At 40.9% G+C, this 23747-nt stretch overlaps 1 protein-coding gene across 9 annotated transcripts in view; it reads right to left on the bottom strand.

Annotated features, from left to right (window-relative positions):
- The window catches only part of AOAH (acyloxyacyl hydrolase), a 174401-nt gene extending 150864 nt beyond the window's left edge, over positions 1–23537 (bottom strand). Inside the window, exons 1-4 of one of the 9 annotated variants that reach the window (XM_032642196.1) lie at positions 20067–20202; positions 11930–12004; positions 11609–11830; positions 9206–9301 (exon numbers count right to left, since the gene is read on the bottom strand). In XM_032642196.1, coding sequence (XP_032498087.1) covers positions 9206–9233 — 28 coding nt within the window. In that variant the 5' untranslated portion in view covers positions 9234–9301; positions 11609–11830; positions 11930–12004; positions 20067–20202. Of the gene's footprint in view, positions 1–9205; positions 9302–11608; positions 11863–11929; positions 12005–20066; positions 20224–20334; positions 20574–23467 lie in introns of those variants that run through there. The other 8 variants (XR_004351330.1, XM_032642194.1, XM_032642192.1 and 5 more) reach the window with 8 other exon arrangements.
- Positions 23538–23747: the final 210 nt, after the last annotated feature.

The following is a 23747-nucleotide window of genomic DNA, read 5'->3' as shown; positions in this document are numbered from 1 at the left end:
TCTACACCAGAGAACACACACACACACACACACACACACACACACACACACGAAAACCCATGGCCTAGACAACCTCCTTCCTGCTTCCCCTGTTATGAAAATACAGGAAGGCTTTATGGATTGGTCTGTTTGGACAAGGAAACCTGTTAAATCTCTGGTCCTGTTTCTCCAGTTTGTCAGCCGACTATGGAAACCTGGTAATTCTATGGAGGGCTTTTGCATGGTTAGGACGGACGGACTGTCCTGGGGACAGATGGGAAACCCTCCCTGAGAAAAATGTTTCTTGTCATATTTACCTCAAACTGGGCTACCAGTTGCTTGGAGAATAGGCACTATTCAGGATAAATATGGGAAAACTCTCTGGTACTTCAATTTTACTCAACGGTAAATAATGTAAATATTACTTTTATATTAAAATAGATAGTTTCATGGGACTTTTTTTTGCAATAAAGCATGAGACTTCAAACACATTATGCTTTTGAAGTAGGGACTTAAAACTAATCTTACATTACTATTGACCTTACAGAAATAAAAAGAATGATAAGGAAATACTATGACATCTGCATGGCAGCAAATGAAAGGCAAACTACCAAAACTGACTCAAGAATAAATATACAATCTTAATAGACATACAACAAGAGATTAAATTAGTAATCAAAAATGTCCCATAAAGAAAAGCCCAGGACCAGACAGCTTCACTGGTGAATTGTACCAAACGTTTTCAAAAATCATCTGAATAGATATTCTCCAAAGAAGTTATACAAACAGCCAATAAGCACATGAAACACATCAGCTGTTAAAGGAAATGTAAATAAAAACTACAGTGAGATACCACTTGATACCCACGATGATATGTGAGAATACAAATGACAGATAAGGGTTTCCCTGGGGGCGCAGTGTTGAGAATCCACCTGCCAATGCAGGGGACACGGGTTCAAGCTCTGGTCTGGGAAGATCCCACATGCCGTGGAGCAACTAAGCCCGTGAGCCACAACTACTGAAGCCCGCGTGCCTAGAGCCCGTGCTCTGCAACAAGAGAAGCCGCTGCAATGAGAAGCCCGTGCACAACAACAAAGAGTAGCCCGCGCTCACCACAACTAGAGAAAACTCGTGTGCAGCAATGAAGACCCAACGCAGCAAAAAATAAATAAATAAAATAAATAAATTTATATTTAAAAAAGAGGTGGTTACTTTTATTTTTACAAAATGAAGGATAACAACAAGTATTGTTGAGGATGTGGAGAAATCAGAATCCTCATATTCTGCTGGTGGGTGTATAAAATGGTACAGCAACTTTGGTAAACAGTCTGACAGTTCCTCAAATGGTTAAATATTGAGCTGCTATGTGAGCCAATAAGCCGACTCCTAGGCCCAAAAGAATTCAAATATTTATATACCCACGCAAAAACTTATACATAAATGTTCATAGAGGAATTATATAAAATAGCAAAGAAGTGGAAATACCTCAACCCAAATGGCCACTAACTACTGAGTGGATGAACAGAATGGGCTATCTACACACAACAAAATATTATTCAACTATAAAGAGTAATGACTTTCTGATACATGCTACAACATGGATGAACTTACATACATTATGCTAAGTGAAAGAAACGTATTTCTACGATTCCATTTACATGAAATGCCTAGAATAGGCAAATTCACAGAGGCATAAAGTCGATTAGTGGTTGCTTAGTGCTGGGGAGAATGGATGTTTGGGAGGTGACGGCTAAGGGGCATGGAGGTCCTTTTTGGTATAATGAAAATGTTCTAAAATTAATGGTGTCGGTGGATGCACAGCTCTGTGAATACACTCAAAACCACTGAATCATACACTTCAAATGAGTGAATTGTATGGCATGTGGATTAAATATCAATGCAACTGTTATAAAATAAAAACAGCACCCCTTGGGTGTTCCTCTTTAGGGGTGTCAAAAAAGCTCTGATGTCCCAAGTCTCAGACACCAGGGTTTCAGCACCAGCTAATTGGCGTCTGACCTTGGTCAGGCTGCTTCCCCTTCTGGGTTTCAGTTTCCTCATCTGAAAAATGTAGGAGTAGGATTCAGTTCAGTTCCCTTCACTGTCTTGGAAGCTTGGAGGATTATGTAACTGACATTCAAAATTACGTGAACTTGCAGAGCACTTTGGAAATGAGTTTCCAGTATCGTTAATGTAAAACTAGTTTAGCCGAGAGCAGAGCAATTTAAAAATCGACACCAGGGTGTTCTTTGATATACTTGCAGTGCTGCCTGAAAGGCAGAGAACATTTTTCTTTTTTCTGGTAAAATAAGAGGTATTTGCATGTGTGTGTGTGTATTTTTTATAGAACGTTATTTTGCTCAAGTTGAAGTGAGTGGCAGCAATGTTCTCCTCACCCTCTGTGCAGGGCCATCTGAGCAATCAGTTTTCTCAAACAGATTCTGTGATGGTTAAGAATGAGAGGCTCCTGCAGAGATGGCTAATGTGGGACAAGAGATGGGCCTCTGAGAGCTAAACTTTAGATCAACACAGAAGGGTGCAGAGCAGAAAGAGGCAAAGTCTCTAGAAAAAGCCAGACAGGGCCCAGTCAGCCATGATCAGATGGTAACCTGTTACCGCTACAACTGAAGAAAAGACTGGCACTAACATAGTGCTAGTAACCTATCTCATATAAAATGTATACAGTTAAACCTTGCCCGTGACCAGGAAGGTACAAGAGCATTTAATTTCTACAGAATCAAAAGGACTTGGAACAGCATAGGGAAAAAAAAAAGTATGGCCATTCCCAAGGGCAAAGGAAGGTTAAAAAAGGAGCAATAGGTGTATCCACATATGTGGGTGTAAATAAAATCGAGAACATCCCAAGTTGTAAGTCACTTTTATGTTTATCATCACTTCGTTTCTCATAAGAAACTTTTGAGGGGGTGCTTATTTTTACCCTCATTCTATGGGAAGGAACTTTGAGGTTTAGAGAGGTAAGGTAAGGCTGCCCAAGAGCACAGTGGTTCAGTAAGAGATTAAAGTCTTCTACCCCAAAAGCCCAAACTATTTGTAGTGTGCATTTCAACGTACTTAGGACATTTTATTTGATGCCTCATCTACCTCAGGTATGGCAGGTATACACTAACTACTCATTAGAAGTTTGCAGCACGGTGAGGTGAACTGACCACTGAGATAGTTTTGTAGCTATGTGTTCTGGGCTGCATGTAGATTTTCAGAACCTACAGAATGTGAGGAGAGCTGCCTTCCTCATTTTAAGACGACATGAGTTTTTAGCTATCATACTCCATGGAGATAAGATTTCTGCACAGGTGACCCAGTAAACTGAAATACTAGCAAGAATCTGAGGGCATATGAGTCTACTGACCCCTGGTGAGAATGATTCCATTAATCATTTTTCCATTAACAATTCTGAGATTCTTCCAAGGTGTTTACTAGTGAGAGCCAGAGGCAAATGCAGTCGGTGAAACTGAAGGTCAGAAATACTTTGCACAATTTGAAAAAATTGTCTTCCCAGGCATCAGAAAGGCCCACATGATTTACTGAGTGATTATTCTCAAGAATGTTGCTTGCATGGTTTCTCTGCTAAGGTTACGTTTTATATACTTGTTTAGCTTTGGAGATAAAAGCAGTACTACTTAAAAATAATTTTTTAAATAATAACTGTTTGTTGCTGTGCACATTTTGACTTCCTCTCTCTCCCATTCTCACCAGACAGAAGGCAATACTGGGTGCAGGCAGTCACTGTGGACCAGGCCTATTATGTTTTCTAGAAGGAGAAATCTTTAGCTAAGGGTCAGACTATCTTTGTCACCTTATACAATTCACGTGACCATTCTGTGCACTCTTTCCTATCCACAAAATGGAAACAGTAACGCCAACCCTGCCCTTATGTCTGTCAGGTGAAAGAGACTTTAATCCGAACTGAGTACTTTATTTCTATCTAGAGGTGAATATTAATTAATAAAATGAAAATAACTCCAAATAGCCTTATTAATCCTTTGAAATACCTCCAATTAAAAGGTAACTCTCCACTGAAATACCGACTTTCCTTCCCTTGGCAAAGTGCTAGCCTCTATTTTGCCAGCATCTGACTTTTCAACCTCTCATTTTACCTCAGCAGACTAAAATTTTCTGTTATGAGTCAAAAGGAGCCAAGGTGGAACCTTGAACACCAGCAATCTTGGTTCATGTTGTTTTGTATTTTGCTGGTACATTGGGACAGGATCATCTGAGAAATAAGTTTTTTACTCAGCCTTTCATCTTTGAACAACACAACTTTGCTTAAAAAGAGAAAATCAAACTCAAGGTAAAAATGGTGATATCTGTCAGTGTGGTCTATTACACAGAAATGACAACAATCAAAACAAGTCTTAATAACGATTATGACTTTTTAATTTTTCTTCCTTTTTGTAAAATGGTAATAACATTCTTCTTTCTCTAATTCAGAGATGTGAAAATATAAAGCAAGGTTTATAATAGATTTTGAATGTCCAATAAAAATGGGGATGGATAAATAAAATATGGGACGTTTATATGGTGAAGGACTATAGAGTAATTAAGAGGCTTGACCTAAGTCTATATATGTCTTGACACATATAGATCTCAAAAACATAATGGTGAGTGAAAAGCAGAAGTTGCAGAGTCGTATATACAGGAAACATTGATTTAAAACTACAGTCCCCACAAGGGAGGATTCTGGAAAGATGATGGTGGAGGCAGCAGAGTTTGGGAATTTCACTGAATCTCTACAAAAAAAAAAATAGAGCTTCTAGATAGGAAAACCAAAACCCCATGGACGATACTTACAACAAAACTAGATATCTCCACGAACCCCAGAATACAATTAAGGCAAAGATAAAACACTCACAATCATGAGACTTAAGGGTTATCAACATCAGTGTGGGAGAAAGTAAAGGGAAGCAAAGGGATGAATAGCAGAATCTCCAAAATAGCCCACAGGTATTGACGACAAAGTATGGTGGGCCAATGAAGAACATCCCCAGATTTATATTAAAATCAGCTGAAACTGGGAGGGGTTTTGCTCACTGCAGTAGCAGATGAGTGCAAAGGACTCAAGGTCATAAGGACTAAGGGGTTTGAGTGGTCAGGCATTTACAAATTCTAGAAATTGATCTACCAGACCTCCCTTCCAGGACAGGGTCCACACTGAGGGGAAACTAGTGGGTTTGGAATCAAAACTGAGTTGGATAGAAGCAAAGTAAAGAGAAAATCCAGGTAAAAGTGTGCAGAGGGACAGAACCAGAAAATTTCAAAATGCAAGCAGCCATGTGTTTATTTACTTACTTTTTAACGCTACACAAAAACAATGGAAGAAGGAGTTCTGTGCATTTGGAGAAGCTACCCTGAGCCACTTCTCTTTCTAAGAGTTTTTGAAAACTAATTTCACATAAAAATGAGCAACAGATATGTATCTAGGTCAACTCCCATACAAAGTTATTATAAGAAAAAAAAAAAAGAATAAGGAACAGAATCACATCCTTACAGATAGCAAAAGCATGTCAGAAAATCATGCCAAAAAAAGGATTAAAACATAACAGTATTTTAAAATGAGTGAGAAGCATTAATAAAATGGTATAAGACATGAAAGAACAACGGAAATCAGAATTGGAAAAACTCAGGTATGGAAATAAAAGAACTCAGGGAAGAAAACAAGATTATAAAAGTAATGAAATCTAAATTAGAATGAACACAAGAGGAAGGGAATACAATAGCTGTCGTTTTAAGAGAAATAGAATATGAAAAAGAGGAAAACTTTCAAGATAGAAAATAAATGAAGTGATAAAAAGTATTCATTCAAGAGATAGGCAAAATCGTGAATACAGGCAAAGAAGATTTAAAATATGGTTATTAGAAATCCCTGACAAAGAAAACCAAATCAAGGAAACTGACCAAATACTAAAAACTTTCCTGAAATTATAAAAAATGTATTTGAAACCACATATTAGTTTCAAAATGAGAGAATAAGAGCACACTGCATGCCTGAGAATGTCAATATACAACAGCCAACACCAAGACATAGTCTAGTTAGATGACTAAATTTTATAGAAGGAAAAAAAAATCCTTTGAACTATGCAAAAACAGCAAGTGACTTATAAGAAAAAGAAAATTAGATTATCATTAGGCTTTTAAATAACATATTTAAGACACTTAGGGAAAGAAACTGTGCCAAGGTTTTTTTGGGGTTTTTTTTTGGCCACACTCTGTGACATGTGGGATCCTAGTTCCCCGACCAGGGATTGAGCCCGAACCTCCTGCAGTGGAAGTGCTGAGCCTTAACCACTGGACTGCCAGGGAAGTCCCTGCCAAGGAGTTTTATATCCGGAAAAACACTGACTTTCTAATATAAAGGACAAGCCAGCTTGTTATGAATGTCCAAGAATTCAGGGAATATTGTTCCCATGAGTCCTTCCCGAGGAATGAACTTTAGACAGCACCTCGACTAGAGAGACATCTGCATAAGGGCTGGTGGTGAACATCAATCTTACAGTTGCTGATGGAACTAAAACTAAATGAAGATGAAAAGGAATGTATATATTGTATGTAATGGCCATATACTCAAATAATGGAGAAATGAGGCTATCATGTGTGTAAAGAAGGATAGGTAAATGAGTAATTATGAGATATTTTAATTCTATCAATCCCCCTGTCCTTGAGAGTTAGGACTTTGGGTGTGGAAAGAAGAAGATACAGATATGATACAGAAGAAGCTAAGAAAAAAAAATCCTGCAGTCCTGAATTTGAATTTGAAGTGTCAGAATGAACTCATATATTTTATATTAAAATAATATATGTAAATGTATATATGTATATTTTCTATCATTGTCAACAGAAGAAGTCTGGAAAGAATGACCAACTGAGTAGCAATGACATTCCTATGCACCCAGATCATGGTCTTAATACTATTTCCCACTAAAAGAAACCAGAGCTTCTAAGAAATGACTGATTTCAAGCCTGGGGTTGGAAATGTACAAGACAGGCTGGAACAACTTGTCACACTAGTTAGTGAGGAAGCTACAAAGACTACTTAGACTTATGTGGAAAGGACCCAGGAGCCAACTTGAAGTTCCTACTGGTCAAAGATGAGAGAATTTGAGCTTTAAAGGGATAATAAATGAAGTAGTCTGAAACTCATCAAATGTGTATAAATTCATGAGTTCATAATGATACTTTAAAGAAAACCAAGTGACTACTTTGGGATGATACTGTAAAGGCAATGAGTTATCTGAAAACTGGCAAGTAAAACAAAAGAATCAAGCATTTATCCTGCCTTTCTTAGAATGAATAATAGTACCATTAGGAACTGTGGGGAAAAACATCCCTAAGCTATGATGATGATGAGGGAAACTGTCTCTAATATATTTCAACTACTAAAGGAAATATAATTGATAGATTAGAATAGCACCATTTTGCAACCTCCAATGAACTGATAGACCTAGTCATAGAGCATCAACAGCTGCTAATATCACAAAAATAAAAAAGAGAAAACCACTTATGATGGCCTCCTGTTGAAAGACAACACCATCACTTACAGCCTTGCCAAAGAAATCAAACTGGAGTCTCATCAAGCCTCTGGATCTAGCTGCCAATTTTCAGGAAATACAGAGCACAGAGAAACATATTCAATCATACCACAAGGATGCCATCAGCAAAATGCAGAAACTCTACACGACAGATTCCACAGCTAAATTACAAGGAAAAGGAAGGGATGGAAAGGAAACTGGTAGATTAAAATCGACTTAAAAGACACATCAAAAATTTAAAAACTGGGCAAGACTATGGTGTCTGGAGATACGCAGTTGGGTGATAGAGCTATAAAGCAATACAAGGAAATGATTATAGTAATCTTCAGGATGTTGTTTTTTTAGGGGGGAGGAGGAATTTATGATGGGTTGGGGCATGTGGATGGGACTTTTGGAGCAGCTACCTATCTGTTCTTTCCTGACCTGTGCTATGTTTACAAGGGTGTTCACCTTTCAATAACTGATAAAGCTCTACATTTATTTTGTTTTTTTTTTTTATTTGTTTCCTTTTATCAAGAAAAGGTTAAAAAATTATCCACAGACAATACTACACATAGTCTATGGATTCATACAAGTGAACGTAAAAGTATAAAATTCGCCAAACCCAATGCCCATCAAGTTCCTATGAGTGGTTCCATCTAGGGAGGTGGTAGGAAAATGTAACTGGGAGTGGGGGAGGCCAAAGGGCGTTTCAAGTTTATTTGTTACCTTCTAATTCTGTGAAAATATGTCAAAATCTTAGCAATGGTCAAACTGGGACATTGCAAACACATGTATTTGTGTATTATCCTCTCCCAGTCTTTATTTTTGAATTCTAAAAAAATGAGCTTATGAGCATACATTGAGACTGCATGCAATAAATTTTCTGAAAATGTTTTTATGCCATTGACACAATGTCTGTTAAATCAAATATAAAATTGTCATGAGTCCAACTACCTTACTTAAAATTAATAATGTAGGCATCTTTGAAGAATTTGTTCCTTAACATTAAGTGAATGAAAATTTGACTCTCGAAGTTTATTCATTGTGATTGTACACCTAACAGTATTCTATAAGAGAAATAGCGTCAGTATTTTTTTTCTGCTGAGAGTGTAAAAAACTATACAATTTGTTTAAACCACCAATCATTTCCTCCTTTTGCAGGATGTGTAAAGGATTTTATAGAAATCCAGTTCAAATCAATGGAATGTCCCCAGATTATTTTCCCATTTGGAGTTTTAAGATCCATTGTCTCCTCAGCCTAAATAAAGCTCTGTGTTAGAAAGGAGGTGCTTGCATCTGAGAATGTGTATGTGGTTAAATTAACATAAATCATTGAAAATTATTCATTATTCATAATTTTGACCTTCTCGGTACTTAAGGCCATGGTCACCAGGTGGGCAAATCATTATAAATGTGACACATAAAACAACAATCGGCCATTCTACATTTTATTCCCTAAATGTCCACAACAATCTCATTCTGCCATGAGAGAAAATGAATGTCAGGGGGAAAAAATTGCCTCGAGTATTTTTTTGTGTCTTCCTTTTAATTTCTATGAGATCCATAAGAATATCAACTCACAGAAATAACACAATCAGATTCTCCTCTGTGAGCACATGTAGGGTATAAACTCACTCGTGATGGCTCATGAATGAAAAAATAAAGCAGACCCACAGCCAAGTGAGCCTTTCTGTATTTACCAGGCAAGTAGCTGCACAGTCTCTCCATTGAGGTCTGGACCGTTGAGTTGTGAACTTGAGCAAGCTGTTCAATCACAGACACCACCAGCACACACCCTGCAAGGGAGCAGAAATCAGCCACGTCACATGGAAAGCTGTGCTGGAGGGCTGGGGGAAAGAAAGGGGATATATGTGTGTCCTTAAAAACACAAACCTTTCTAAAACAGAGAACTTGTCTTTGCCATGCTTTTTATAATCAACCATGCATGTAAATGCACTGAGTCGTAGTGAAATATGAAGTGTGGTAAGAAGATTGTGTATTTGGGGGTCAGAAAGACTGGTTATCAGCTTACCTTTGTCACTTGTAAGCTATGTGACTTCGGGGAAGTAATTGAATCTTGCTTTATTTCCATTTCTTTTTGATCACTATCTCCTGTAAATGGGGAGATAGTGCACGGAAGACATTTACAGGAGATGGTGCATGGAAGACAGCCACCACTGAGGAGGAGCTCAGTGGACAGTGGCTCCTTTCCTGTCCCCTCTCCTTCCCTTCTGCAGGACAGCTTCACTGTGAGTAAGATCATTCTCACCCTACACATTCTCAGCCCGTGACCTAGGGTCAGATTTTTAATTGTAGAAAAGCAGCGGAAATTGCCCAACATTTGGAGTCAGAAGACCTGGGATTGAGTCTTGCCCTTGAATCCTGGACTTACCACCCATCCTTTCTAAGCCTTGTTTTCCTCACTGCAAAGTAAATAAGTTTCCCAAAGGGCTGCTGTGATGATTAAATGAAATAAAAGTGCAAGTGAAGGTGCCTTTGAAATCATACACTATTGTAAAATATTATTTTACCTCCCAGCTATAAAGCACTCTGCTTGAAAGCATGTACCAATATGATAAGTGTCTAGAAGGAACCTTGGATTAAATTAGGAATATATTCCTTAAGCTACCTTGATGTATGATAAGTGTGAAGGCTCAGAACTGCTAGGCTAATACCCCTAGAAGTTTCTATCACCAGCCTTCATCTCCTAAACTGCTAGGGAAGCCCAAACCTCCTTTGTCCAAAGGGAGGGGACTCTTCTATACGCAAGAGGCTGGTTGGTCAAAGATAAGTAAGCCTGAGAAGAAATTGTTAGGCTTCATTTGGATAGGAGGAGTAGCACTTATTGGCAGAGGTTGGTTTCCAAGGAGGCAAAAGAAGGATTACATCCAAAGTAAAGAAGTTCCAGGGTGCCTGGCCCAGAAGTAAGCTCACTGCTATCCACCTGCTCAAGGAGCTGGGGACCCAAGTTCACATGCAGTGTCATTAAAACCAAATTCCCACTAAGAATCCTTGAGGGAAAGTGGCTGATAACAGATGTGAATAGTACAATTGGGCATTTCTTTAAACCTCCCATAAAATGAGAGATTGCCAACAAAGAGGGAGAGATTTCCACCTTTCTAGACACTGCAACATCTGAGCAGGCTCTGGCCTCGTTTGTTCTGTACCCTCTGGTAAGGCTGGGCAAAGCTGGGCTCACCAAATCTGAGACAGTTTGATCTTGATAACCATAGTCTTACTGCTCTGGGAGCACCTACTTCTGGGACATTTATCAACATCAGTTACCAAGGTTGATTGGATGTGCTTTTAGCCTAATCCATGCATTGAGGGTTTTATTACATTGCAATGAATTCAGTAGCTGATACTTATTAGCACTTTACAGCCTAAAAAGCATTTTCATATATATTTTGTTTTATTTTAAAAATAACTTTTCAAAAAAGATAGATGCAATGCAATCTCATTTCAGAAAAATTTTAAGATACACAACAATGTAAAAAAGATAAACACCACTTAAATCACCCAGAGATAAACCAATTTCACTTTTATTTTAAATATATAAAATATGTTTAATATATGGGAATATTTTCAACATTTATAATGCACTATTACACCTTGATTTATGTCCCTGCTAATCACCTGCTAAGTTAGGTGGAGCTAAATACATTTTAATAACTGCAATTGAAAATAATTATAAGTAATTATACTGCAATGTGACAAGAGGATGCAATGTGGTGTAGTTGAAAAGGGAGAAGCTTTGGAATAAAAAATAAACTTTTTTTTTTAAACAAGGTTCAAATACTGGATCAGTCACTTAAAATGGTGTAACTCTGAACAAGTTACCTACCCTTCTGGAGCCTCTTTTTAAGAATTTTAGAGTTAGGGCAGGAATGGGGTCTTAGTATCTCTAACTTTGAGTGCCTGACATAAGAGCCTGGTTTGGAGGAAGGAGATAAGAGATGTTGGCTGACTTGAAGCCAACTGAGTGGAGAACCAACCGAGGGACACTTCAGTTGTCACTTGCTGGGGACCTCCATAGGAAACGATTAATGGATGCAACTGAATTTGTGTTCTGGCTCAGTCATCCCACTGACGACATTGCTTACTGTTTGTTCCATCTCATTACAGGAAAAGGCTCCACTTTTCATCCTGGTGTGAAACAACCAGCGCCCTCTCTTAAGTCAACCAGCAGATTCTCTAGCAAATGGTCACGATGTGCAGCTCAGGATCAACGAAGAACGCGGTGGAGACTGGGTCGAGACCTCGAATAGCAATCACTTCATATGGAGTCTTATCAATGAGCTGCATCATCTGGCACCCAGAATGGACTTGAAACACAGGCATGTATTTATTTTCATCCCTGGAGTGGAAGGATGAATGCAAAGAGAATTGCGCTGCTTGAGACCAACCTGCTCCTTTGTACTTACAGATGTGGGCTTTTCTTTCACTCAGAGCAATCCCAACAAGGACTCATGACTTTTGTGGCTCCTTAGCACTGCTGGCTAAAATTGGAAATCATTAGATAAATAAAAAGGAACCAAGAAAAAGTCAGCTGTCTCTGAAGATTGGGTGGATCTTTCCACGAATGCCACTCTGCCTAGTGAAGAGTTATTATGATCAAAAGGACCCTGCAGAAAAGCAGGTAATGGGGCTTGAAATATGTAAACGCCCATGTTGGGCTCAGCTTTGATTTGAGTCCTGCTCACTTGGACATCCCTGCCCATTTCCAGCGAGCTCAACTCCCATTGGATTGTTAATTTAGGGTCTGCAATGAGGTGCGTCCTGAATCCTTTAGCAGCAAGAATGGAGAAATTGACTTTGCTATAGTTTCTAATAAGAGCTTTTACTGTTTTGACAGGCTAAAAAAATGTTTTTCCTTGGAGAAATGCATGTGCAGAGTAATTCCTCCCCTTATAGACTATTCTCTGGCTGCTAATAAAAGGCCTGGGTCTGCTAAAGCAAGTTTGTCCAAGCAACTGTTCATTTAGGAAGTGATGAGAGTGGGTGAGAACTACGTATTTTGCTCAGTGGTCACTATCTAAAATCTCCCATATGGAAAATCTCTTCTCACCTGGCAACTGAAAATAATGAGTATAATAGAAACAGACACCCCTGATATTGTAGGAAAAGAAGCAAATAGGCCAGAATAAAAACACCTGCCACAGCAATCAGCTTCTAGACACACATCTCAGGTAGACTGCAGACTGTACCATGGAATCCTTTTGAAATGAAACAGAACTCTTGAAACTCTAATTATAATCATATCTGTGCTGGCTGGAAATTCAGCCAACTGCAGAGAGCAGTCTAGTAGATTTCTCATTTGTCTGAAGCCTACACTTCATTGAGAAGCCTTGAAAGCACCTGGCAGTTGTCAGAACCAGGGTCGGCGTGACTACACTCCATTTTTGACCCTGAGTCAGGGCATAAATAATTCATCACATGGCTAGAATGTTCTCTGCAGATTTCAAAGAATTTGCATACATTATCATCTCATTCAAACTTCTGAACAACTCATAGATGTAGGAATTACTGTTCTTATTATTGTATAGACCAGCAATCGGAGGCTCAGAGAGCTTAGATGCCTTGCCAATTATGTAGCTAGTGAGCAGGGGAGCTGGGACTGGAACACAGTATGTATTGAGTCCAGGCACCATGCTGAGCTATGAGTACACGCCGAGAACAAACAGATATGATTCCTGCCCTCTCAGAGATCATACTCTATTAGGGAAAAGTGATTGTAAACATGTAAGCACGCATGCAATTATAAATAATTTTAGGTGCTATGAAGAAAGGAACAAGGTGAAGTAACAGAGGGCAACAAGGACAAGGTGGTATGAACATTAACTAGAGCTGATAGAGAGAGAAGGCTTCTCTGAAGAACACACACAAAAATGGCTCATATAATAGAAAGGAGCAAGCAGGGTGAGCAACCAGGCAGGCTTTGTAGGTAGGAGGAACTGGTGCCTACCTTACGGCAATGAGACTGGGAAAACCTGACATTAGGAGATGCGATGCAGGCATAGGTGGAGGTCAGGTCTGTGGGTTTTGTAGATGGCGAAAGAGGTAGGGATTCAACCTGAGAGGAATGGGAAACTGTGAATGGGCTTTGTGGAGAGGGCTGCTGCTATTTGATGTGTGTCTTTAAAATATCATGCTGGCTGTCATGAGGAGGAAGGATCTTGGGGTCGGAGAGATGAAGAAGGAGGCTATTTTGGTCCTGGAGAGAGGTGACCGCTGATTGGATAGAGTAAAGAGTGGCAGTGGGGATGGAGGAAAATGGGCAAATCTGGAATCTGTTATGGAGGCTGACCCGATTGGATTTATTAATAAATTGAGGAGAAATGTGAGAATCAAGGATGACTCTTGTTTCTGGTTTGGGCCCTGGAGAAGCGTAGAGCACAGGTTTTAGAGTCACACCACACCTGGATTCGGGCCCCTGCACCCCTGTTGGACCAGCATGACATTATCAAGTGCATTCCTCACCTGATCCCTCTCTCCCCACCCAATGCCCCTCCACAAACACCTAAATTCTGTCCTCAGATTTCGTTCATCGGGTGGGAGCAGAGGATATAGTTTTATATGTTGTAATTCTAATCAACAACTTTTATCCCAGATCTTTCTCATGTTGGTGAAGAGAAAAGGAAATAAGAAAGAAAGGTAGGAAAACAATCACCCAAAATGATCCTACAGCCAGCTTTGTTTCCCTAAGATATTAGTTATCAAGCCAGAGATGGCAGCACACAGCCCAGGTATGAACACTGAAACTTCACTTTTTCTTCTGCATCCTACTCTCAGTCTGGACATGGATAGGGAGTGTGGGTAGGAGAAGAAAAGAGAGTGGAAGGGAGGAAAGAGAAGGGAGAAGTTATGGTACAGCAGAGACTGAAGAATTTGTGGTTCAGACAGACCTGGATTCAAATCTTGCTTCTATTACTTATGAGCTGTTGTATTTGGCAGGATGGTTAAACTCTCTGAACCCAGATTTTGGTACCCACAGAATAGAAAAATAAAGCCCTCTTGTGTGGTACATTAAAAATGGTCACAGACTTTTTATACTTCCTCCCATGAAGAGGTGATATCTATTTTCCAGGCTTTGAATCTGGCCTTGTGACCTTGCTTTGATCAGTAGAATATAGAAGTGAGAGCATGTCAGATCCAAACCTAGACCTCAAGGGGCCTTGCATCTTCCCTTTTGCCCTTTTAGACCTTCTCACTAAGCTGAGGGCAAGTGGAGACGGAGCAGCCTCAGGCAAAAAGGTCAGAGTCTGACTGTTCTTCCTGAAGTTCAAGCAGTTTTTCAAGAATAAACATTCCTCAATTCATTGTGTGCCATTGGTTGATTTTTAGTGTCCTGAAATGGTTGCTTGTGACGGTCTTTCCAGTTTTATGCTTGGTCTTAGATGGACTTTGTCCAGGGAAAGATTCAGGTGGGGACTTTGTCCTCTACACTAACATTGAAAAACAACTACTATATGAGAGAAGGGGTATGGTAGTGGAGTAATTTGTTTTCCTTTCCAAATTCTGAGTGTGAAGGCCAGGAGAAAAATCTTGAATATCAAGCCCCTCTCCCTCAAAAACAAAACAAAACAAAAAATGCTTCAACCCACAGCTTACTCTTCATCTATGAACTTCTACTATATAGTCGTGCCTATTTGGTGAATCACTTTGGGACCAAGTCACATCAATTCTCTTTTGCAATACTATCTGGTGTTTAGTTTGAAGACTTTTTCTTTTTTAAGCATTTCTATGAGTGGTAGGCAGAATGATAAGATTACTGTCTCCTGATGTAGAGGCCTTACTTAATCCTGTCCCCTGAGTGAGGGCAGAACCTGTGAATGTGATTGGATACCACTTCTATGATTGTGTTACATTCTATGATAAGAGAGATTTTGCATATGTAATTAAGGACTCTAGTTAGTTTACTTTGAGTTACTCAAGGTTATCCTGGGTGGACCCAACATAATCAGGTGAGCCCTTTAAATGTAGAGAGCTTGCTCCAGCAGTTCTTAAGAAAGAAATAGCTATGTTATTAACTTCCTTTGCAAAGAGGCAGCCTCTCAGAGCTGAGAGTGATCCTGGCTGACAGCTCGCAAGCACATGGGACCTCAGCCCTGCGAATCCAAGAACCTGAATTCTGCCAACCACTAGTGAACTTGCGAGAGAACCTGAGTCTCACATCACATGCAGCCCCATGTGACATCTCAATTACAGCCTTGTAAAACTCTGAGCAGAGAACCGGGTTATATTATGTCCAGACTTCTCATGTGCAGACCCCGTGAGATAATAAATTTATGTTGTTTTAAACTGATGAATGTGTGGCAAGTTATTACACAGCAATAGAAAGCTAATACACTATGAAATCTTTTTTCATAAGTGAGTCTTCCCTTAAGATATCCAAGATTTGAGAATTTGTATTTGCATAAGATGTAGATTCACATGTAATTATTCAGTTTACTCAGGCCTCTTTGCCTTATGATAGATTTAAATGCAGGACTTCCATAGCTTATTTTCAAGATTTTTTTTCCTGATTTCCAAAAGAATACATCATCACAACCCCTCTGGGTACTTAGTATGTACCAAGCACAGTTCTAAGTCCTTCACGTGTATTTACTCATTAGCCCTCCACACCACCCAAGGTTGCAGGTCCCATGTAATCTCATCTTACAGATAGGGGACACAAGGTACAGAGGGTGAAACTGTGCCCTTAATGTCACATATGTACAGAGTGGCAGAGCCAGGATTCCAATCCAGGCAGTCTGACCCCAGAGCTTAAGCTCTTTTGCTCTTAACCACCATGTCTTACTATTGTTTTTGCAAGCTCATCTAGAAAATGTGGAAAATTCAGAAATGCACTGAAAAGAGATTACAAATCATTTGTAACCTCATCACTCATAGATAGCCATACAACAACTATTGGCATTTTGCTGTTCATCCTATCTGGGGAGACAGCTATATAAATAGAGAGATAGGCATATTATACATAATTTTATGGGGATTTTACTCTGCTTAATGCTTTGCAACATTCTTTTTTTCCCCTCTTTCTCATAGTACATTTAAACTATGATCTAGTTTACTGCCCACCCCTTCCCTCCAAAAAAGAAATTTTTCACTTTCTCCTTAAGGAAAAGCATACTGCCCACTTGGATTCTTCTGGTTTTGCTCACTTTGGGACCTTTCACAGAGTTGTGGACCTCTCTCTAGAGTGCCTTTGTGGTCCTTCTCTTCAAGGTTATGCCCCAGAACAATCCAGGAAAAAAAGAAAAAAAGGCAAAGGTGAGTTTAGTGAAAATTGAGATGATCAGAAACCTACCATCTGTGCCAAGGTTGGGATTAAATTCTGTGATAATCTAAAAATAAAAGTAGGGGATTAAGGAGAGGGCAAGTGTGAAGAGTGGGGGACAAAGTGCAGAGGGCTGCAGCTGCAGCTGGGAACCAGAGGGCATCTGGCTACACCTGAAGGGTCGGCAGGGCCCGCGAGGGTGGAAGTGAGCAGCTTGTCAGCAGGGAGTGACCGTGGATTCTGTTGAGAACAGCCCATGAGCTGCACCAGCCATGACACTTCACTGTGGGAGTTCTGAGGGCCGAGAACCGTGTCAGGGTGATACACAAGCCCTCCGCAAGGACTGAGAGCAACCCTCAGACAGGGGAAAAAGAAGAGAGCCCTGAATTATCCAGAGGAGACTAAATTTAAACACATGAGTGGAGAGATGAAATGTTTTCTGCCCTCAGCAGCAATGGTGGTTGCTTATGAACAAGTGTTCAGCTATAGAGAAATAGAGAAAATGAAACTTCTGTACATGTAAATTGTGATCATAAATTTTCAACCTTCTCTGCTGGCTCTGTCTAAATCTTTCCTATTTTTGTCAGCGACATTGTCATTTTACCACATTCATGCTGGTTGAAAGCTTAGGATCATGTCTTCCCCTTTACCTTTCAAACTATAAAGTCATCTCTGACCACTGTGTGTGTGATGTGGTTCAGGGGGGAGGAGGTTTTATCGGACTCTGAAGGCATTTTATATATTTAACCAAACATGAATGAGGCAAAAAAAAATTTTTAAGCGCTTTAAAAAAATTCCTTGAAAAAAAAAACCAACCCAAAATTCAGTGAATTAATTTAAATGTCAATGACTTAGAAACATAAGGATTACTTTGCCCCTAAATCAGCCATGTAAAGAAAATAATGTTTTGCAAAAATGAACATGGCTTATTATTGATTTCATAACATTTGAAAAGTGGCAGAAAGAGGCCCTGGCTGTTCCAGCACAGTAGAATCAGAGTTTACTTAGTGATCAAATGAATGTACAGTTCAGTGCAAAGGAATTATGGTACATTGGGAAAGAGGCCACTGGGGCTTTGCATAGCTTTGTTCTGATTTTGGAATATGTTCAAGGCCATGCCCTCCAGATCTACTGGTCGGTTCCCTACTGCAAAGGCTCCTCTTGGTATAGGAGCTGGGGTTGTTTGTTTATGATGGGGATGTTGGCTCAATCACTCAATAACTTCTACAGTGGCTCCTTGCGGAGTATCTCTCCAGTCACAAGAGTTCCCACTTCTGTGACAGCTGCCCCCTCCCTCCGTGGCCCTGGTAGCCACATCTGCACTGGGAGCTCTCCTCACTCTCCCCTGCCTCTTGTTCAGTGAGCTAAAGACTTAGCCCAGATTCTCTGTGCCAGGATGTTAGATGACAACCAGAAGAAGAGTCCACCTCTGTGTGGGTTGACCTCTTACGTGCAAACTCTGGACTATGGGAGCCAATGAGTTGGAAGTCATGTAGTCCTGCTTTTCGTTTGAAAGTTGTTGGGAGTAACAGAAGTCCAAATGACAATTCCTCCTCTTATCCCACCCCCTCTATGAGGCTCTTCCTCTTCCTCTTACCACCAGCTGCGAGTAAGCTTACTTCACTGCTTCCTAAGACACTTCCACATTTGGCCAGTGCCTAAGAGCACCCCCAGATCCCCTTTCAGGAGACACCTCCAATCCCCACAGCTGCTGGGCATGCTGGTGCTAAAAGTGCACACTTGACCCACAAGATCATGGTATGGCAAAATGGTTATTTTAAATTTCATTATGCAATAATAGATAGCCAGAACAACCGTATCCTAGAATCCCCTCAACACCTCCTTCTAATTCTCTATGCCTCAGTGGGAATGGGGCAGGGAAGGGAATGAGTATCTCATGTCTACTTTATAGGAGTGGAGGGCCAAGTATCTCAGATGATGCAACCATCCTAGAAGTAGAACTGATTCCACTTAAGCCTTTCTCAAGTGCATTTCTACTTGACAAGCTTTAGGTGTTTGTTTTGAGAAAAGAGAAGGTGGTAAATAATTATCTGATGGAACCAAACAGTGGGTGGGATAACCTCCCAGGCATGGCTCCAATGGGGCCACAGACCTCTGCTTCCAGGCCTGTGGAGAATAGATTCGTAGGGAATCCAGGTCTTAAGGTTTTAATTTAAAAGAAGACCTTGAAACCAGAGATGTGCTCCTTAACATGTATAAAGACTGGAAATCATGGTTTTTCAGGAAATAGGACTAATTCAGATATTGTTCTGTACTGTCTCCAGAAATAATTCATATGTATCATAATCTGTATCCAAACTTTTCATTTGTAAGAGATGGCCACCATATTCATCCCTCGAGCTCTTCTTCTGGCTTCTTAAACCAGGATTTTATTTTGAGATCTGCTCATTGAATAATTACTACTCAGACTTCTGAGTATCCTTGGCTCCATGGACTGACCCACTGAAAGCCCTTGGCCCTGTTCAGGAATCACCAGGTATAACATGAATATCAAAGGTCTTACCCTACTTTTACTCCTCTCCAAAAAATCAAACAAAAAAACAACACCCCCCCCAAAAAAAAAAGAAAAACAAAACCCCAAACACCAAACAACAACAACTACTTTGAAGTAAAATACTTCAATAAAAGATAAGTGAAAGCCATATCTCAGTCAAAGTTCAATGTTTCCAGGTGACTGTCCTTTTATTGCCATCTCTGGACTCACTGAGAGAAGGAAGAAAACTAAGATTGTTGAATCCTTACTGTGTGCAAATACCATAAATTTACACGCCTGATCTCAATTCTCACATCGCCATGAAGTGCATATAATAAGCCTCGTTTCATCCATAAGAACACAGAGGTATGGAAGTGTTAAGTTGCTCAAAGTTTCAGACTGTAAGGGACAGAACAGAGCGGGAGGAGGTGGCAGCAATTCAAAGGTCAAAGTCCATCTTCCTTCTACTGTGTAATGCTGCCTACTGTCCCGAAAGGAGGTAAGAATTTCAGGCTTTTATAGTTGCCCATCCAGGGGGAAAAAATTCCAATCACCAATGAGGTGGAAGACTTTTAATTCAAACTAGCAACTATATAGCATGCTTCTATACACACATATGTGCATGTAGTGTGAATGCTTACTCTAAGAAGAAAATTTTTCTACGCTGGTAAGGTTGTTGGTGTCTTACTTGGAATCTTACAGCTATGGATGCCATTAAATAGGTGATTTACTATGCAAGCCAAGGATTTGACCCCATGATATCCACATTAAAAATAGAATATTTACGTACCTATACAGACTTGGCCTTTGGAGCGTCTGGTGCTGGGCTGGTGGTCATAGGCTGGAGAGGCCAAGGTGTGAAGGGTCAGGAGAAAGAACAGAGGAGTAGCCATAAGGATTTTCCAGGGTGGCTTCATCTCGGAGCTACTGCACCAGAAGACACCAGCCTGGGGACAGAAGCGGACAACTAAGGGATGCTGAAGTTGAGGCCGAAGAATCGATCAGTCTCTCTCCCCTTCTCTTTCGTTTTCTGACACACACACACACACCACACTCACATACACACTTTTCACTATGACAGAGCCCTGAGAGAGAGCCACACTGGCCTGGGTGTGGGAAGAGCTGGAGTCGCTTGCACACCGTTCTTCTAAGCTACAAACTGCAAGACAAGGAAAAACCCAGGTGCAGCTGAGGCAGCAACAAGCGCTTCTGCACTTGCTGGCTGAAGTCCGCGGCTGTGAACCCCAGGAAACTCGAGGCTTGCTGGAATCGTCCCGCAGCCTGGGTAGGCGGCCCTTCCTCTTTCGTTCTTGCAAAACAAAACTAAATTAAAAGTAAAACCAAAGAAGAAAGCCTCAACCACAAAAACAGCAGCCTTTAGCAATTTGATCAGCAGTTGTTCACAGGCTGTAGAAATTATAATCCGTTGTATTCAGAAGTTTGGTTTTGCTATAAACAGTTTTAGATGGTGAGGTTGGGCTCCTTATTTTGTTCTTAAAGAATATTCTGGTCAAGTAGTTATTTTCCTCTGGAGAAGTTGGATTATTCCTTGAAGGGTCAAGTTTTCCCAAGGCCATTCATTGGTGTTCAGAAACTGAACAGTGAGACAGTAAAGGGGCAGTCAAAATGGCTGGATTGTCGATCTAATAAGAAAAAAGATGAGCTGAAATTAACCAATTCATATTTACTTGACGGTGCACGATGCATCTCTTTTCTCCAGAATTTCAAAGTCTGTTTACATCCCTCACCTGTGAAAGATTTGTTCATTTTAAAGACTGATTTTCTATTTTGAAGATGAGACTTGAATGCTATTTTTCCAAGAAGAAAACAAACAAACAAACAAACTGAAAACTAAACCAGATCATAGATAGAGAAAAGACATATAATCTAAATGCTTTGTTCTAAAATAGGATACAGCAAAGTCACAAGCCATTCTCCGATGAGATAAGGGGAGTGGGGCAAAGGGCTGCAATCTAGATAAGCCTGGGGGATCATGCAATTAATATTCTCCCTGTTTAGGCTCTGAGGAAAGCTTATGATCAACTTTATAAAATATTATAAAAGCTATCAAAATTGGTAGACATTTCTTCTCCTCCTCCTGCTTTTTACTTAAGGAACAGCATTTTAAGCAGCAGGTAGAATTTTAGAGTTGTATTCTTTCCAGGATGTAGGAAATATCAATTTTTATGAAGACTTCTTGGGTGAGCATTAGTTTAACAAACGCCAATTTGTCAAATCTCTGAATCTGCAGCAGAGATATCACACACCAGAGTATTTCCCTACTTAAGGGTCCAGCACTGGTTAGGCCAGCGAATGCCATGGATGTCCTTGGTCACCATGGACCCGTGGCTTCCTTTGAGGCCGAGCTGCTGTTTCACAAGGTCTCTGACCCTGTGGCCAAGGGAAGCTCTGGAGGTCACCACGACCAACAGAGGGGTCAGGGCCTAGAGAAATTCCAGGGAATTCCTTGGCAGGCAGGATAATAGAGTTATTAATAGCACTGACTGGAAAGACAAAAAGACACATGTTCAACTACCCTATCCATTGTTCACTTCTGAGTCATGTATTAGACCAGTGATGGAACCTTTCTATACTTTCTTCTACTTCTTCATTTATACTGGAATTATAATAATATTTGTCAGGGTTGCTGGAAGGACTAAAATAGATGAGGTATTCATACTATAAAGCAGTGTGTCCAGCAAGAAGATTTGGTAAATCAAAGCTTTGGTTATTATCCCAGCAGGAGTATGATGAAATCTGCACCTCAGGCCAGATTTCGAGAGAATTCTAAGACGCCCATGGTAGTTGCAGGCCAAGGTATAGGAAAATGACACTGGCTGCATTTACTGAAGGCTGCATTTATCGAACACCGTCTGTGTGCAGGGCAGCCCTCCAGGAGCAGAGTCTAGTTTGTTAACCCATAGGTGGGGGAGGAATCTTCACACAGCTTCGGCAAAAGCATTTGGCCCCAGCTCTGGGCCTCCTGAGGGTCTCCTGGTCTACATCTATAGCTGCAAGCAGGACTGGGACACCTCAGGGTGAGAGGCATTTCTCACTGTTAGGCTGTGTGCAACTTTTAGGCCCTTGGTCATGTGTGCGTGACCCAGGCAGTTCCACCCACAAGCACCCCAGGGACGGCGGTCCTGAGGCAGCCTGAGATGCTGGGGGGCTTCGGGCAGGGCTGGCTGCCCTGGGAACCCCGGGCTTAGCTGTATAGCACTGAGCCAGTCCTTTACCATTTCCAGGGCTGAGATTCTTCAGCTGTGGAGGAATGTCATGGTAGTGTTTGACATATAGTAGGTTTTCCCTAAACGGAAGTGATTTTCATGCTTGAAAGGTGAGTTCTTACTTGGCAGGGTCAAAAGAGGAACACAGGGCTTCTCTGGTGGCGCAGTGGTTGAGAGTCTGCCTGCCAATGCAGGGGACACGGGTTTGTGCCCTGGTCCGGGAAGATCCCACATGCCGCGGAGCGGCTGGGTCCGTGAGCCGTGGCCGCTGAGCCTGCGTGTCCGGAGCCTGTGCTCCGCAACGGGAGAGGCCACGGCAGTGAGAGGCCCGCGTACCGCCAAAAAAAAAAAAAAAAAAAAAAAAAAGGAGAGAGGAACACAGAAGTCAGGAAATGATTTCGCTAACTGATGCTGAAGGGAGTGCGTGAGACCATGTACCACTAACAAACCCTCCCTCCTGTCGCCGAGGCGAAGGTGCAGGGCTCCTACTGTTTGCACAGGCATCGCTCAGACTGCCTGGTCTCATCTCCCCGACAGGGCTGCCTGTGCTCCTGGAGCACTGAGTGCACATGACCTATTAGAATCTCTGTACAACTTGCTGAAAGGCCCTGGACCTGCCAATGGTTTCTAACGACTTGTTGAACCCTGTACGATGTCCCTTGAGGACACCTGTGTCAGATGCTCCAATTCTGAGTTTCTCAAAATCTGCTTTTGGGAAATGAGATTTCTTCCTTGGAGCACTTTGTTGCTTACTTCACTCGGAGAGTTTCGATTCAAATCACAGTCTGTCCAGCTGCTACAGAAGGCTGAGGGTTTATAATTCTCAAATGTTACACCGGTGATTCTGGCTTGTTCTGTTTGAATATGCTTCCTGACTATATTTTGAACTGCATTGGCCTCAACCATCTCATTCACAGCAAGTTCCTTAATCAGAAAAAAAACACAAAAAACAAAAAAAACTGACCTGGGTGACAGGAGATACTGTAAAATCTGCTGCTCCCTCAAAAGCGCCTCTTCTCTTTGACTTCCTCCTCTTTCGGACACCAAGGATCCCTCCCCTTGCTTCTGGCTTCCCAGGATTCTCTGCGGTGACCCTTGGTTCACACCAAGTCCAGATCCTTTGCTGACCCCTCCTCCCCAGCCAGGGTTTATTTATTCTACCTCACGTCTCTGCTCTCTGCTAGGGAAACGGTAAATTAATCCATGACAAGGGTGCGTGTCGGCTAATTAAAAGAGTTCTGGGC

Source organism: Phocoena sinus, chromosome 9 (assembly GCF_008692025.1).
Source record: "Phocoena sinus isolate mPhoSin1 chromosome 9, mPhoSin1.pri, whole genome shotgun sequence".
In the NCBI taxonomy this organism is placed as follows: Eukaryota; Metazoa; Chordata; class Mammalia; order Artiodactyla; family Phocoenidae; genus Phocoena; species Phocoena sinus.
This window is presented reverse-complemented; position numbering and strand designations above follow the sequence as displayed.